At 36.8% G+C, this 18,998-nt stretch overlaps 1 protein-coding gene across 5 annotated transcripts in view; it reads left to right on the top strand.

The window, feature by feature from the left end:
* Cdk14 (cyclin-dependent kinase 14) overlaps positions 1-18,998 on the top strand; it is a 576,868-nt gene that overhangs the window by 261,529 nt on the left and 296,341 nt on the right. For all 5 annotated transcript variants that reach the window (NM_011074.3, XM_006503544.4, NM_001310448.1 and 2 more), the window contains one exon: positions 14,869-14,931. In NM_011074.3, coding sequence (NP_035204.2) covers positions 14,869-14,931 — 63 coding nt within the window. The remainder of the gene's footprint in view (positions 1-14,868; positions 14,932-18,998) is intronic.

Below are 18,998 nucleotides of genomic sequence, written 5' to 3'. Positions count from 1 at the left end.
GTCTTTCCTGGCCGGTCGCGAACGCGTGTAAGAGACCATATTCTCTTTTTAAGTGAGCACTTGTCTAACTAATGGAAATATCTGGAGCTGTTATCACCTCCCATATTTGTCTGAACACCTTACCCCATAGGCCCACCATTCCCTTCCATTCTTTGTCTAGAGACCTGGGGTCACTAGGTGCTGGCAGCTTAGCTCACTGGTTCTGGGTCCTCTCTGAAGCAGCTGAGGGGAAAGAGCGTTGGTGGGGGAAGACTTGGGCTTGCAAGAGAAGAGGATGCTTTCTATAATGTTGCTTAACAGCCAGGGATTAAGTAAAGGGCCAATTGCTAGGGCTCCTTCATCTCTTGACCAAAAGTCTTGCCTCTCACTGACAAGGAAGGACGATGGTTTGGAGCAATTAACTTTTGTTGAACCCGGAGATGAGAGTCATACTCACAAAAGGAAAAACTTTTATACAGGCAAATACACATAAACACACATATACTCTTGCATTCATTCATACATATGTATTCGTACATACTTTAATATACTCTTGTTGGGGATAGCTACTTGTCTCATACTTACATACTTACACACACATACACACAAAAAACCCTATACTCACCTATGCATAAATTTTTGGTGGGTGAAGCAAATGCCGTCATGAGAAAGCTCCATAGAGCAAGCATTGGTGCAGAAAGAACTCACTCATTCTGTATAAAATATAAGCTTCAACAGTTACTGCTAGAGAAAGAAAATGATTCTATCCTTTTATTGCTAAATGAATTTTAAAAACCTGTATCATTGTAGGAAAAGCCTGACTGTTACTTTCTGCTCTCTCAGCCATTCCGTCCCTTCTTAGTCTCATCTCTTTTCTTCTCACCAGTTATATCTTACCATATACTGCTGCTTCTGCTCAGTTCCTCTTATATTTTTCTCCTCATTTTTGTCTTTTCTCATGTGCTCAGCTTCTCATCTCTGTAATGCTTCTAACCTATTCTCCTTCTGTCTCCTAATGCCATCATTCCTAGTTTTTTGTACCTTTCAGGAGAATAGATCACACAATATTCCGAAAGTTCACAACAAGTTCAAACATAAATTTGAATCATATATTGAACAAAAAGTTGCAACAGAGATGTCTACCTGTGTTCCCCTGAAGAGTAGTTATATAACTAGATGTTCTGTTATTAGCTTCACGGGTTAATTGTGAGTCTAAAACTATAATTCTTATGTCTAATTTAACATTGGAGTTTTGTATAGATAATCCCGGTCAACATTTTTTCTCTTCTGTTCTTGCACCTACAATAAATCTTTGTTACTTTTACAACCTTTTGTTAATTGTTTTATGGCCCAAGTTGTAAATCTGTATCAATGCCTGCTTTCTATCGCAGCAGCACAATAACTCATAGCAAGTAAAGCCTGTCAGAGTTCTCATCGCAGTTTTAATATCACAGAGAGCCTTAATTGCAGTCCTTATTATAAAGGGCTCAGTAATTACTAGTATAAATTAAGGAATTCTTACAGCGTTAGGAATTAAGAAATCATCTATTTGTCTATATAGCATCACTACAGACAGAACACCTTCATTGATTGTCAGAAAATCTGCCCAGTAGAGTGGGCTCATTCTCAGGGATTGTCATATTGATTTAATAATGACAGGAAAGCATATCAATAAAAAGAATAAATCCTGAGATTAGTCTCTTAGGGCCTTGCCTCCAGAGCTCATTCACTGCAGTCTATGCAAAACAGTGTGTATCTCAGTAAAATCACCTGCTAGGCTTAGCCTTTCCTAGATGGCTCCTGACAATGACAGGTTAAAACCCTGACTGTGTTGGTGCCCTCAAAGGCGCTCAGTGCCTTGGCTGAAATCTGTTGGACTTCCTTTTTCTAGGCTCATTTTTTTTCCTTTTTAGTTTGTTTCCATTGTTCCTTTTATATAATTTTGTTCTAAATATACCTTCTTTCTGTATAATAAACATAGTGTTTTTCTACTTTTTGAAGTACCCATCCATTCAAGAAAACTACAAATACTAATTTATAAATAGATTATCAATAGACTGTTACCTTTCAAGTTACAGTTAATATATAGAGCTCTGATTTAAGGATCCAAATACATGACACATGGTACCAGAAAGTCTGAATATAGCAAAAATTTGGAGAAAAGGTAATTTAAAAAAACAATCAAGTAAAATATATCATTTCTTAAAGTTACTGAATTTATATCAGTTTTAAAAATTTAATTAAACACACACACACACACATACACACACACACATTTAATACCCTTACTGTGTTTTAACATGTTGCTAATGAATAAAATACTGAATAGGATTTGCCTAGTGTCAAATACTATTTTACTCTTCCTAGGAAGACTATATGTCTTTCACTATCTAACTTGTGCATGACATGTCCTCTGCTTAGCTAATGAATTCTGATCATTATCTGTTGCTTTGGTCTAACTTGGCCAGTTGCTAAGTGCTACGCATCACTCCTTGTCCATCAGCCCAGAGACTGCAGCACTACCACGTGTTGTGTTTGAAGACTTGTAATTCATGCTCACAGGCATGTTACCTTTGAGCGTTTATTCATGTACATTTTGCATATACTCTTATTATATGTTACCTGTAGTTTTAAATTGTTTTGAGCACACAGACATTGAAGACCAGAAATTATGATTATGAAGTGTCTACTCTACTTTTAAATGAACACATCCTCTACATTAACATAAAAAATCCCATACTCAACTTTGAAGTTGTTTCAATTTTGTATAAATATAAAATTCCTATTAAAATAAATCTGAGTCATCATAATTTCCAAATATTTTTATTAGTCACTTGTTTTTTCTCTTCTAAATTTCAGTAACTTCATTTTCTCGCTGGGGGCCATGTGTGTGTGTGTGTGTGTGTGTGTGTGTGTGTGTGTGTGGTCACTTGTTGCCAAATGTTTCTTATGCTCATCTCCTTGATAGAAATTATAACCAGTTTCAGATGGTGAGTTGATCATGTGCCAAGCCTACTAATTAGTTTGAAGTAAATATTGAGGGATATTTTACTCAAATTGTCCAGTATGACTGTACAAAGTTATTTATGGTATATTTGATTCATGTTTGAAATTGGCAGAGGCAAATTTTCCAATGTGTTCACCCTGGAATCAGGAAAGCACAGCTGAATTGTTCTGTAACCAAGCAGTGAGGTTTTATTTTTTTTTTTCTTGAAATCTTTTCAACAACCTCTCATTTGGCAAATTGTACGAGATCAACAGAAGGGAGGAGTATTAAATGTTCCACCTCACCGACTAGAGGTTGGCATTAGAGCTAAAAAGCATAATAGATTAGCCATGGCTGTTTATGCTTCTAAAAACCTGAAGGTTCACACTAAAGCAGCATCAAGTATTCCTGCTGAATATGTCAGATGCTGGGGAAGTTGTCGCTGCAAGTATTGTCCAAACTTTGAGGAAAAAAGGAAGCTGCTTTCTTTATAGGATTTCCTGTGATTTCACACACACCCTCAGCCCCGAGGAGAGATCATAGTGACAAAATAACAGAGAAGCAGAAGGGAGAAGCTGCCCTTTGTCTTTTTTTTTTTTGAATCACAAGCAGGACAATGATTTGCTTTTTGGATATACATGGGTCTGAATTTCTAATCCATTGAAAATTCTAGAAATACTAAGAATGCAAGAATTAAAGTGATTTCCTGCATGCTTTGTGAACCAGAGCCTTTTTTATGTTCACTGTAGAAAGAGCTACTGCTTTAAAGCAATACGTTTAAGTTTTTGAGAGATATGACACTGCCTCTGATCATCATATTCTGTAGATAAGGACTTGCACTTTTACACTCACAGAACTTGAGAAACCTGAAGTTCATTTGCCCCTAAATGTATTGAAATAATTTAAAAAGCAAACTCTGATTTGGAAAACAGACTTCTTGCTAGGTACCATGGCGAACATCTGTAAACCCACCCCTGAGAAGTCAGAGGTAGGAAGATCATTGTTTGAGGCCAGTCTGGATTGGATACTGAGTTCCAGGCTATCCTGGGCTATATAGTGCGACCCTGCTACAAACAAAGCAAAAAAACAAATACAAAAACAAACAAATGAAAAAACAAAATAACAACAACAACAACAACCCAACAACAACAAAAGGTGAGGGGAAAGATGAGAGGTCTTTACCTACACGTACTCACACGTACTCTAAATTGATCCCTCCTTTATGACCATAACACACATTTTTTAGACTTCAGTCCTTAAGTCTTGATGTCTTTCAGGCTTCAAAAGTCTTTCTCTAAACACATTACATTGTGGGAGAAAATGTATTTGTAACATAATGGATTTTTTTTTCCAGACATCTCTTGCGTTCATGAGACTTTTGATTAGTCCTATTTTGGAGTTTTGGCCTACAGGCTTCCTTCCTCTGGTGATGAGGAAGAATTCTATGGTATTTAGGAAAATTATATTAACACTGCTTCCAATATACCCTTCTCTGTCCTTTTTTTTCCTAAATGTGTTATTAGCAGGTCAAATATATGAATGGGATTATAAATGGTCCCTTTTTCTTAAAAAGAGGAAGAACACATTGGCATAAATTTAGCTCTCTTTGCTATTTTCTCATAATTGTTACCAAGTTTCTATGTAGTGAAGATGTTTTATTCATCTTATGAATTTTTAAATATTTCACTCCTTTAAGATTAATAAAGTGACACAGACTTTTCAGATGACTTGCCCAAGAAATGGATCAACAAAGTCTAATTTTCTCCTTCTCACGAGCTATTCAAAAATTAATATTTTTAAAATTAAGTATTATATGCTCTCAAAGTGCACCTCAGCACAACTAATTTTCTAAGACACTTATTTCTGTAACCAACTCCCTATAAAGGTTATCTTACCTAAACAGAGCAAGCTTATGAAGTAGCTCTTCTAGTCATCTTTGTAGCCAGCAAGTTATCCCATGCTTGTCATGGTAACTCAATACTGTTGCTTTAATACTTGGGAAGTTGTAGTTATCCTGGAGGTCCAAGCCAGCCTGACAACATCATGTCTCCCTACAGTCCTAAACAACAAGGAATCAAAACTGAACCAAAATTATTGTAGAATGGCCACTTTATTTACTACTGTTTTCCTGTCTAGTCTTGGTCTCTTCTCTACCTTTTGATCTCTCCCTGTTTCAAATTCCTTTGTTTTTGTTGTTGTTGTTGCTCTCTGTAATTTTAGGGTCTCCAATATTTCTAGCAGAGTGGCTTCAGAGTTCAGAGTTAAGATATTCTTAACTACTATTCTAGATTCTTTTTCTCTTTTGCATGTATACGTGTGTGTGTGTGTACATGTGCAATATATGTAGGCATGCATTTGGAGGCCAGAGGTTGAAATCTAGAGTCTCCCTTAGTTGTTCTATGCTTTCTTTACTAAGTCAGTGTCTCTTACCCCACACAGATGTGCCCAGTGCATCTAGTCTAGCCAGCCAGCTTGCTCTAGGATTCCGTCTCTGCTTCCCATATTGGTATTAGAGGTAGACTCACCCAAATTCTTCGTGTTGGTGCTGGTAATTTGAGTGTAGGTTCTCATGCTTCTCTGGCAAGCACTTTATCCATTGAACTATCTCCCTCCTTTAAGATAGCACTTGTATAGGAGCTGGCCAGACCGAGATATGTGGCTTAGAAAATGAACTATACTGCTGAGAACTTCCAGTATATAATTTTTAATTTAAAAAATATTAACTTTAGGGCACATCATGAGAAAAAGAAAAATTAAACAATTTTAACCTCCTTTTTTCAGATTCTTATGGGAAATCAATGTTTATTGAATATCCTTCTCATAAGGTGTTCTAATATTAATATGTTTTAAATGAAAAATTTTATACACTTGAATTTCACTCACCATAATTCATTTTCTAAGCCATGTGTCTTTGTGTGGCCAGCTCCCTTGCCTATATTCCATTCTCTTTATTTTTATGCTTTTACTTTTCCTTTAAAAAACTCAACCTTGTCTCAAAGTGCAATGTACATTTTTAAAAGGTTATTATGTGAAGCTGATGCCATTCCATTGTCTTATGTGGTCTAGTCCCCTGAATGGTTTGCTGTGTGATGCATGAAGCATAGGCAGTCGCCCTTTCGTGACTTGGCTTTGCAGAGCTCCTTCAGCACAGCTTCACCCCACTGCAAAGTACATTCTGTAGAATGTGTTGTAGACGTTTTCCACAGAATTCCTAAATTGTCACCTTTCGAAAAGGATGACTGTAGTTTGCCTTACACGTTTCCTAAGACTCCCGCCGATACAAATGCTTTTCACTTTGAGAGTTACCTTCAACAATTCTAAAACTACTAGAGACACAAACTATTGGAGCATGAACATCTGCCTTCCTTTTATGAGAGAAAAACGGCTTGCAGAGGTCTGCCTGCCTGCCTTTGTGAAGCTGTCTGATCTGTCTCTGTATGACGCTATTCCCAGAAGTCAAATAGCATTTTGTTTTAATGGAAGGGATATTTCAGGTTGCTGGTTGTATATGATGGGAATGCGGTTGGAAACATTTCCTGTTCACCCACCAGCCTCAGGCTGCTCGTGTATCTCGGGTTGAGAAATGACAGCTGAAAGCATTTAGGCAGAATCATGGGCAGCCACACATAGATTTATTATTACCAAAAAGGAGGAGAATAAGCTAAATGATTAAAAAGAAATGTATAATTCAATTAGAAGTATGCTGTTCCACCCTAGTTATTAAAGAAGAATTTTTATGTAGGATAATCTACTTGTGTCCTAATTATTTTTACCCTTCCCTAAGGAATATATGTGTGGTTTATTGAGAGAATTTCAAACTCTTCCTGTTTTGTTTAAATCAAGATAAAAATAAAATAGTCTAGAAACAGGCTTTGTAATATTTAAAGGGAGTTTGTATAGAAACAGTGAAATACTTGAGAATAATATCTTTGCTCGTGTCAGGGTAGAATAGATTGGAAGGCCATGCTGTCTCTTTTCATGTTGTGCCTTGTTATACCATCAGAAGCTCAATAATTCAGTTATGATTGGAACCTCGGAGGAAAGAGGTGGCACCTGTGAGCTACTTTACAATATTTGTTTTTGTTAAAGATGCTGGGGAATTATAATGCATGAGTGTTAAGGCTCAATAACAGTTGATTGCTTGCTAAAGTTGACCTTACAGCACAGTTTAAAGAAATAGCTCTTTCTTATATGTAGTGGATGTAAGCTCTCTTCACCAGATGCCTGGCATGCCTACGATTTTGTCCTAAGTGTTGTAGGCTAAGTTTTCTTTTCATTTATCTTTATTAAAGAATGATTCTCGTGTTTTGAAGCTTGCAACACTATGATTTGATTAATTGTGACTTAGGACTGAAATAGCTGAGTGCTGCTAAGCTTCATGGTGGGGTGGTGGGGATACAATTTCAAAGTCAATTCAAACCTGTAGGCAGCATATAATAGCAGTTTGAACGTAACTGCTCAGTAATGTGGTGTTTTAATTCTTTAAACAGCAATCTGAGTTGTTTAAAATTGAGATTATACCTCGAGGAAAATGCTCTTGATTGCTGTAGAAGAAACTGTTCAGCTTCTGTAGGTTTTCTTCACTTGCCTGGAGCAGTGGCAGTCCCCTGAGGAACTGTGTGATGGTAATGAGGTCAGGTTAAATAGATTAAGAAGAACAATGATAGTCTCCCCACACTCGTAATCATTGTCAAGTGGTGTTTAAACTGATACTGACCTTCAGATGGCGTTCTAAAAATGTGATCCGCTTGTCCTCTTCTTTTCCTATTGACCAAATATCTGTTAGTAAGTAACTTTAGGGAAGGAAGGATTTATTTTGCGTTACAGTTGTAGAGATACAATTTCTTTATGTCAGGAAGACATAGCAGGATTGTGGAGTAGATGGTCATTTTGCCTCTCAGTCAAGAAGCAGAGAGAGATGAATGGTGGTGTACACCTGGCTTTCTCTTTGTGCCATTTTTATTTATTTCGAACAGCATCCCAAGGGTTGGTACCACCCACTTTGAGGATAGGAATCTGTTCCTCAGGTTTTCCTCTTTGTGAACACCCTCATAGCCATGTCTGGGTATGTGTCTCCCAGGGCATGCTTGTTCTAATCAACTGACAATAGCAATTAGTCATCACAGTTGACAAAAAGTTACATGTGTTATGTCCTAGATACAACACAGTACTAATAAAGGTAATCTCAATCAGGAGCCACAATTACCATTGTCACAGTAACAGTTATTGTCATTGCTTTAAATTTGTGACCACATAGGATACCACTGAAGAGCAGAAGACAAAAAAAATGGTTAGTTTCCTTCAGAAAATTTCAGTGTTTTTATTTGCAGTGTCTTGCTCTTTGGTCTTTGGTTTTCTTACCTAGATGAAAATATGGTCCATAGATTAAAAGTTGGTTGTATAATAAGAGTATTTTCAAAAACTCCAAGGTCAGTGAAGTCAAAGAGGCTTTATATTGTGATACCTCCAATTTACCTGTCTTAGCAGCTAGCTCTTAACATAGAGCATATACCATGTAGTTCTTAACTATGTGCTTCAATGATGTTTTGTTCATAAATTATGAATTATCACTGAGCTTTGGTCTTTAACCATAAAATCAATGCATGTATTAAGAACACAGAAATTCCAAAGTAGTTTTTAGCTTCTGTAATCTCTTCACATTCTTATGCTTAAGACAGCTTTTTTTTCTCTCAACATGATAAAATTTCACTAAGTATGAATATATTGATTTTCCTCTCTCTGACAAATGGAAAATTACATGAATACTGTAAAGGCTGTGGAGGCTTTACTTAATGTAATTTTAAAAAGATGGGGTCTGTTGGTTTTCCTCTCTGAGGGACTTCTTTATTTTTAGCCTAGATGCTTAAAAATAGGACTGTGCTATTTTAGTTCTCATATTTTGGCAGCTCTTCCAGACGTCAGAATTAGCTGACAAATAATGTGGACAAATACTTCACATTCCAAGTGAACAGATCCAGATACATATGTTTGAGAAGGGGCCGTACTTTTCTGATGAGAAAAGTCCCTTCTGCAAGTCTGGACCCTTCAAAAGCAGAGTTACCCTGAGTAACGTGTTAACTTATGGATATGGAGTTTGATTATTTGGAGACTACCACTAAAACCTGAATTTATGAAGATTAAAGTAGAATAAAAAATCCATATGTATATAATGAAGGCTGGGCAATCTTTAACAATTGAATAAATTCATTTCTGCATAGGGAAAGTGGGCAAACCTTCATGTCTAAGAGATTGCCATAGTTCCTATAACTTTTGTAGCAGCAGTATTCTGTGGAACTTAGTCATTTCTGTCTCCTGTCCCAGGCCAGATTCAAAAGGGCTAAGGGACAGACATGGAAACAACAGAAAGTTCAATGTTGGAGTCCAGCCCTCACCTGCCTTTCCCCTTGTTGCCCTGCCTTTTCTCCTCCCTCCTCCTTTCTCCTGCTTCTCTCTGTAAAGGGCTGTTTTGCGAGGACCCTGTTAATGTTGTCATGCATGGGTTTTCATCCATGCCTTCCTAGTTGAGCTTCATGCTTGACTGGCACAGGACTGATAGTGGTCACTGTGCTTCTCAGGCCTGCATATGGCTCAGGTTCACCCAGACTCTGCCTTGCCACGTGAACCCTTTCATTTACTGTGGTCTCTCCAAGCCTTGAAATTACAAAGCAAAAATTCTGTCTCGCCTGCTATTGCTAATGTGATCCTGTCATAAGAAATTTCATTGAGATCAACAGATTCAGAGCCTTAAAAAAATTATTTTGTTTTAAACATTTACTCTTCTGTGGACGCTGCATTCATGGATCACCCCAGATTTCTTCCTTTACAAATGCCCCCAAAGCAATCAGCATTAAAGAAGAAAGATATAGCTATGTAGGGACTGAATGTTCAGAGTCAAAGACTGCCCCTCCTCTATTTCCACATGGTCTATGAATCTAGGCACACTTGGAACCATGGGAGATTGATTTGAAGTTCTAGCCATCAAATATAAACCTGTCAAACACAGGTATCCGTAGTGCTTCTAAATGGCATTTCCATTTTTCCTGAGGCAGAAGAGCACTGATGTGAACATTATGGGAGTAGGTGGTCCCATGAGGGGAGCAAGAGTATACTAAGGCAAGGAGAGATGCTAGTGCACATAGCCCTGAGGAATATTAGCAGCGGATGAGCTGTTTGAGAGATAGCAGCCGTCCAGATCTCTGCAAGTGCCAGAGATCAAGCCAGATGGATCTGAGAGTACCTGCCCATCATCACAAGAGACTGATCTGTTTGTCATTCTCCACTCAGAAGCTCTGCTGAACATTGAACCTGGATGAACACTGAGCAGTGGAAGGACCAAGAAGTGCCATGCAATATCATTATTTAACCCCTTATTTTTACACCAGTCCAAATCATAAAATGTCACACCGTCCAGAACTGAGGCAAGAAGTTAAAGATTTAATGAAGTTTGTAATTTTGCTACATCTGATTAAGCCCAAGGCAGAATGCTCTGTGTTAAAAAAGGAAGGGTTTGCTCCTGTTTTGTTTTATTTTTAATGACAATAATTGGAAGAAACCTTTAAAAGTAGAAAGGGGAAATAAACAGCTTTTAGTGTGTGTAGATTTGCCAACACTGGGCAGCAATGTCTGGCTGAGAACTCATGCTGGCGCATCCTGCATAGAGTTCTTCAGACTCTTGTTTCTAATCACTCAGTATACTCTAAGGTCCATATACATGTGTTGTGTCACTGAGTTGTTGAGCATAGAGAATAGTACAATGCAAAACTGAATGAGCATACAGACAGGAGTCACACATGCTCTCATGAAACACTACTACATAGTGTCGCTTTTTTGCTCTCTCACTAGATGTTTATGTCCCACGCCCTTACTTTGTTGATTTTTTGAGGTACACATTAACACATACTTAGCTCTTCCTTCATCCTGAGCCTTTTTTGTGTTTTCTCTAGATTTGTTAGTCTGTCCATTTGTATTGTATCCTGCTACCTAGTATGATAATTTGTTGAGTGTCTACATGGCAGGTTATCATTGTTCTTTGATGTCTTTTCCCTCTCCTTCACTGGTTATCTAATCCATTTGCTTTTGTCATTGCTGTATTTAATCTCCCCAGTTTCCTGATAATTCATGCTTGGCTCACTTTTCACTGCTCTGTAGTTTAGCATTCATTACATTGATCGACTGAAGACAGTTTTGATGGTTTGACTTATTTTTTCTAGAAATTCTCATGAAAATATTTATTTTTCCCATATTCCTTTTGTATCAACTTCCTTTGCCTGTTTAACTTTGGTTTCTCCTTACTGCCATGCTATTGGTTGGGAGAATTGTTTTATGTGTTACTGAGAAAGAAAAAAAATGCACCCAAGTAAACTGAAGGATTACTTTATGGTTTTCAGAATGTATAGATTAGTCTCCTTGTAGTTCTTCCTGTCATTGTTGTTTTATTTTGAGGTTTTGTGGCACGGTCTGCGTATATAGAGCAGGCTGGTCTCAAACTCCGAGATCTACCTACCTCTGCCTTCTGAATGCTGAAATTAAAGACGTGTGCCACCATGCCCAACTTAGATTAGATTAGTCTTATTAAAAGAGTCATGTGAGTCTTAAATTCTGATCTCTTAAAAATTAGGCTTACCTGAAAAATTCCAAAAGATGGCTTACAGATAAAGGTAAGGTCCCCTTTCCATCTTTGCCCTTTGGAGAGCATCTGGTTGTTTCCTGATTAGTCATTGGATCAAGTAAAATGTAAATGAAGCATAGAAATAAGGTTCATTCCCAGGAATGGCTGCTGTATTTCAGTGACTTCCTGGATCATTGCTTATGGATATTGGTACTCAAATGTCAAAAATAATAAGAGTTCTACATCTATGTTTGACTAACTCAGATGGTTTGATGTGAACTTTATTCACTGGTATGCAAAGGGCAATGCTTGTTGCCGTCTGAAAGCTCTTCTGTTGTTCTTATTGTTAATTCTTGTCAGTTTGCACTACTGTGCCATTTATGTTAAAAGAGTATAATCTCTTTAACATACAGTGAGTTTTTTTCATCACAGAAACAAAGCTCCTCCTTCATTCTGTAACTCATGTCATTATCCTTTTGGTTTTTCTGCCTATTTTATTTCTTGAGTTTTACAGTGAGAAGTTAGACCTTTTGGTAAATTTTCATCTTCCTTTCTCTTGATTTCTCAGTCAAATCCTGCACTATAGTGACGTGCTCCCTTGTTGGTTACAGAACTGTTGGGACATTTCTTGTCTTCTGTTCTGTGAAATTTTATATTGCCTCATGCCACATTTTATGTGTGCTCTATATAATGTCATTTTGCTGCTTACTTGCATAAATCACAAAATATAAATATGCATATATTATAAAATATGTATTTTAAATTTGAAAATATTTGTTTGTTTTTTTGTTTGTTTATTGTATATGAGTACATGCATCTGTCTTCAGACACACCAGAAGAGGCCATCAGTGCCCATTGCCGATGGTTGTGAGCCAACATGTGGTTCCTGGAATTGTACTCAGGACCTCTGCAAGAGTAGTTTTAATCACTGAGCCATCTCTCCAGATTCTGTACTTTTTAATTCTGTCCTTCCTTATTTTTGTTTATTGTGTTCAGTTTATGTTTGAGGATATCGTGAATTTTCATTTTTTTGTAAGTTCCGGTTTATGGTTTTAGCAACTGTAACGTGACATAAATTTGTTGTTGCAGTAGTGTATATTCCCTTACTATGACAACACTCCTGTGTCCTCACACTCAGAAAACAGGGTGATTATCTCATACTTAGTGGGATGCAAGCACACCTAGCGCAGTGCTGCTCTGGCTCGGACTCATCTGGCTTTATTACTTCATGACAGGGACCAGGGTAGATGGCCCTTTGAGAAAAAGATCATAGAGCAAAACTGGAAGCCATGAGGTGTTTAGGTCTCCTGTAAAAGTGTGCTGTCACTCAGACGTGATGGTATGTGTTCATGAATTTAGTACTTAATAGGATATCTAATTCAAGTTCATTATAGGCCACATTGTGAGATCCTGTCTCTAATGATAGATATGAAAAACAAACAAAAAGCTCTCTTGAAAACTCACTCAGGGCCCTACAAGAACTACATTCATCCTTCAAGTCACATGCCCACAGTGACTGGATGACCTTCTGCTAGACCCAGCGTCTTACATATCACAAGATATGCTGAACACGGTGTTCTTTGAAGCAGACTTCTACCGCATACAGCTTTCAGTGAGGAGGAATACTGAAGATATGTACCAACCACAGCAGGCACTAGCCATAGGATCTCTTCTGCGAGGCATTTTGCTTGTTGTATGTTAAAAACTATGGCAATTAGGTATCATTCCTATCCTTTTGGATATTACACAGCACACACAATGTATGCATAACCTTATATGTTAAAGTTTATTCATATACAATTTTATTTGTTCTTCAAAACACAAATGCTCTTAAGTACTTTGTTCACTCCTTTCTGAAGCTGGTGTTAGCTTAGCTGCACATGAAGGAGTGCAGAAGTGAAGACTGCAGACTCAGTCTCAGGTCAAGACGAATCTCCCTCCGTTTCTTAAATGCTTGGAATAAAGCTTGCATATAGTAATTCAGGAAAAGCCCCATGGACCCAATGCCATTATATTTTACGTTTGTTTAAGTGAGCTTATCTTACATGTATAACTTTCTACACATCTGTGTCTTTCTCTGTGTGTGTCAGCTGCCATAGTTTAAATAGTTCCAGCAGCGTGGACTCTGACTCTCAACATCCTGCATGGTTCTAGATAGAATAGTGAAGTCAGACTGCATACATCAACTAGATCTCTTGTCCCAGTTCTGTTTAATTTGTCCTTGGAATGGCTAAGTTGTTTCTCAGAGCAGATTTCTTTCCGAGTTGCTTAGAGGAGATTCTGCCCTTCATTGCTCTAGTGATCCTTACAGGGCTCTGTTAAGGGAGCTCTGTGCTCTGTTGTGGTACCTGGCACTCCTGTGACCATCTTATATGCCCAGCATCATTGTACGCTCATGACTGGATGACTTTAAGGTCTGCCATGTGTCATCGGCGGTTGCCGTTGGTATACAATTAAATTCCAGTAACCAAATTTAAACTGTGGACATGATGCCTGCGCCAAGGTCTTCGAATGCTTTATAAAGCCTGCAGGTTCTCAGCCACTCCAGGCAAAGAGACACCAGGACGCTTGTTCATTCATTTTACCTTGTAACTGTTTATCTTGTAAATCATAGGATGCCTTACAGTAAGAGAACAAAACTGACTAACCTACCATTTTAATAGTTTTCTGTCATTCATCACATAAACAAAAGTAAGTTAAGGAAAAATAACTATCATTGGTACATTAACTTGTCATGCCTGAGAAATAACTGTGTATTAGCAGAGTGTGTTAATAGGTACCTGTCTGTCCTTTCTTAAAGTTGTTACTTTGAAAGCATTTTTGTTAATTTATAATTTGTAGCTATTTAAATATAGTCAGTTCTTGAAAACTAAAAAAAAAATTATGTGTATATATGTGTGAAAATCCAGTTATTAATTTTACTAGGATAACCAGGTTTTGAATGTCTTCAGCTCACATAAAATAAATAATTTAAGTTGACTTCGGAAAACTTGTGACTGGATTTTTGTTAAGTATCAGAATGTATATTCAATGAGGAAACCAACACTTAGTAAACTGTAAGCATGTATTCCTATTAATGCAAATGTTGTTAATATAAAACCTGAAGGTGAAGATGGTTTTATTATGGTTAAAAATGGGGACTGGTGGGGCATGAAACTGCATACTCTAAAAAATTAACTCACATATTTTGTATTTGTTTTGTCCAGAAGGTGATTTTGACTTTGAAGTAGAAAAATATTGATTCATCATGCTATAGCCAGAGGGATGTTAATACATTTTCACCCTTTTTTCCTAGCACACTGATTTATGTCAGTACATGGACAAGCACCCTGGAGGACTCCATCCAGATAATGTGAAGGTAAGAAACAGTATTTTAAGACCGTGAGGTTTTATTTTTCATATGTGTATTTTTAGCTTAAATCTAAAATCTTCTGTGTAAAGGACTAATTATTATTTTAATTGGTGGGAATTGCAGTGTTTTAACATTAGTTTTAATACAGAAACATTCAGATTGTTTCGTACTTTGTGGCAGCTTTTAGTTATAACATATATTCTGATTTTTAATATTTTTACATTTCTGATAATTTCAGATAACTGAGTTAAAAGAACATTTGTGATATATAAATGCCTTTATTTAAAAAATATACAATTTGTCTGTTCTTTCTTCAAACATTTACATTCAGAGGGGTTATCCTATCCCTCTTGAGTTTTTAATCTTGGTTTAAAGAATTTTCTCATTAAAAGGGAAAGATAAAATGTATGTTCTATGATTAGAATGCATTCATTGTTATGGTTACACATTGAGGCTGTGTGTTTAGCTGCAGTTATAAGAATTCAACCATTTACACATGAGATTCCTGCTGTACCTCAGAGTTTCCTTAATTCATATGATTAATGTTTTCAACATCATACTAAAATAAATTTAAGTTTAAGGAGTGAGAAAGAGAGAGAGAGAGAGAGAGAGAGAGAGAGAGAGAGAGAGAGAGGGAGAGAGAGAGAGAGAGAGAGAGAGAGAGAATGAGAATATCACACTAAGGAGGTGGAGGTGGTGGGCAGTGGTGGGATAACACATTTTCAGTGTTTGCTGAGAGACAAGTCATTCATCCAGGCTTATTTTTAGGATTTACACTGCAGGTGGAATTATCCCCAAATATAACTGACATTAGATAGTGAAAGATGCCGCATTGGTATTTCTATTTGATATTAACATATTTTCTAATGTTGTTATATTTGTCACTTATATCTATGAATACAAAATGAAGAACATAATAATATTTAGTAAATTAACAACTGTTCATAATACTGTGCTAGATATTAATTAAAAGGAAGCCACTTGAGCTAAACATGAGACTATGAAGTAGTCCTACATGAATATAAATTTGACTATCAGGTGAAATGTTACTATCTCTAAAGAATATGTCCCCGGCTGGCGAGATGGCCCAATGGGTCAAAGCACCTGTCTGACATAGGCTTCATGTCCTACTTACAATCACAGGATTCCCTAGGGAAAGGGCAAATCCCACTCCAAAACGTGTCTTTTACACATATATTCATGTGCCCACACTCACACACGAATCACACAGAAAAATAACACTAATATTTTTAAATTAGAAGGATTTTGAACTCATTTAAGGCACAGGATTTGGCTAGACATGTCAGATACCATCAAAGGATCAGAGGATAATACTCACTGTATATTTTGGTTGGAAACAAACAAGTGAAATGACTGAATTATTTAGCCTGCAAATTTGTTGGTTTTGACTATGACTTTTCTCAGTGTGCAGCTTGACACTGTGTTTTTATTTTTTATTTTATGCATACCTGTTTATTATGGAGAAAATGTGAATGACATGGAAAGAAGGTTGCTCCATGGGTGAAAGCCATTGCCCCTGAGCACAACAACCTGAGTCCCATACCTAGGACTCGTTTGTTGTAAGGAGAGACCAAACTCCCCCAATTTTTCCCCAATAGACAGGGTCACACATGCCACCACTACAAGCACACTGAACAAATAAAATAACAGATAAAGTAATACACTTATGAAAGTTTGATTTGTATAGAATTTTAAGTATCACAAAGCTGATGTATCATGGTAGACCAAAGACAGCGAGGGAGCCGCTGGGCTCGCCTTTGGCCTCTGGCTCCACAGAAGCACAGGAAACATTTTAAACTAACTTGTTACTAATTTTGAGCAAAATATTTGTGAAAGTTCTATTATTTGTCTGTAGCATTCATTAGATGAACTTGGATAAGCTCAAGAAAATAAGTCAGTGTTAAATAAATTTTCCCAAACTATTTTTGCTAATTTAATTGCCTACAGAATGTGTCTATTACCAGTATGACATTTTGAAATAAACATTAACTCTTAACTAATAATTAATATTTAAGCATTGTATACATGTTTGACAGATGAGTAATTTCAGCTATTAGTCACCTAGAAGATGATTATAACCCTGACGTAAAAGCCTGAGAACAGGGCCTCTTTATTAATACTTATGAGGATTAGAGAAATAGCAACCCACTTCTATGGCATGAAAGTTGGTATGTAGGAAACTGCTTAGCTTTCTTGGAGACTGCTTACTTTTCTACATTTTAAATATTGTCTACTTCAAAGCACATTGGAGTTTGGTCATAATTTAGTCACATACATAATTTGTATCAGTTTGCAATCTTATGCCCATTAGTGAGTTTCAGATCGGCTATTGGATTTTTAAATGACTGAAACAGCTTAAATGTTACCCTTTATTCGGTTTCATGTATTTAAAAATTGATAAGCATGAGAGACTGGAAATTAAGGTTCCTGGAAAAGAGAAAAGATGAATTTTCACAGTCTCTAGCTGACAGACATAGATGGAGATGGTGGCATCTTATTATCTTGATGAGATTGAGCTTTCCTGTGTTTTATGTAATGTGTTTCCATTTCTGTGGTATAATTACTTTCCTAGATGATTCTTTGCAAAATTACATTTACCATCTTCTTCTTTTTTTTTTTTAAAGCTTATTCCCTGAAGTATCTGAAATCCTATTGGTATAAAAACTAACTCCCGTTTTTCATTTCAGTAGAGATACTAATTAAAATAATATGGAGTTTATTATGGTTGAAAACTTGCTGTCGTTCTTCCGTAGTCCAGAGAACAAGCAGGTGTGTTACAGATAAACTAATGTGATGCCAAATTAAGTTTGCCTTATGCAGATGGCACTGAGCATACATTCCTAAATTAGACTTTCTAATACCCAGAGGGAAAACCAAATGACACCCGATTTTCTCCACATACTTCATTAGAGTTTTCATTTAGCTGGTAATGATACCCTCTGATGCATTGGCAGGAGTATTATAGAGCTTTTCCTAATTCTGTATGTTAGGAAATATGAGTCTTCTCATGAGTCTATTAAGTAGTGGGTCTCTATAAAAATTCTGCCTCCAGCCTGGATTCCTGCCCAGGAATCTCTTGAACACTTTGTCCTGTTCTGGTTATAAGATAGAACATTCACATCTAAAGCTTAAAGGATTGCCAGTAAAAATATAACAAAACGGTACATACCAGTCCATGTCGTATTAGACATGCAAGGTGCAGCTAAGAAGGGAATCTCATGGTTAACCTGGGAGTCAGACCTTCAATAGGGTCATTTGCTGATGTGCTTGTTAACTAATGGAGCTGACAGAGGAATTAAGGCCAGATAATTAAATAGTACAGTCTTCCATGGCAGTGTTTTACAACTCAAATTTAAAGGATGATATAATACAATCACTAGATTATGTAAGTGTGAAGCAGAAGCATCCAGTTGGGAGCACCCATTGGGAATGGGAGAGATGGCATCCTAGGACTCAGACTTAAGCTGCGTATTCACCCTGGTTCTCTCCGTGTAGCAGTGGATGTTGCACAGAACACTTGTGTCTTATGTTTGTCAAGACCTATAGGATGCCTTTAAAGGCAGGTTCAGGAGAGTTGCACACTCTACTCAGAACTTTTCTGTTGTCCTGAGTAAGCATGGCTTTTGTGTGACTCTCCTGGAATGCTGGGAAACCTATTGTAAACCATAGGCATTATATTATCACTGTTCACATTTCTGCTACGTCTTATACCTCTGTGGGATTAAGAGAAATTCGGTGATCATTTATACCAAATGCACTCGTCTCTAATTATTACATCTCTCTTGCAGTTATTTTTTTTCTCTGCAATGTGGCTTTTTTTTTATGAATATTCTCCAACATTTTTAGACTTGTTCATTATTTGTTAGTCTTTCGGTCTGTATCTTTATCTCTTTTTCTAAAACGAATTTATATTAGCCTTCCCCAATTATATGAAAATATTTTGTGCTGGTTTTTGTCTCTTAAGTTGGTTATAGACAAAAATCATTGAAATAAAAGTGATTGTCCATTTTCTTTGTGTGAGAAAATAATTTCTGCTAAGTTTTTAAGTTTGG

Source organism: Mus musculus, chromosome 5 (genome assembly GCF_000001635.26).
Source record: "Mus musculus strain C57BL/6J chromosome 5, GRCm38.p6 C57BL/6J".
Classification (NCBI taxonomy): Eukaryota; Metazoa; Chordata; class Mammalia; order Rodentia; family Muridae; genus Mus; species Mus musculus.
The sequence above is the reverse complement of the archived record's forward strand: the minus strand, read 5'-3'. Positions and strand labels throughout refer to the sequence as shown.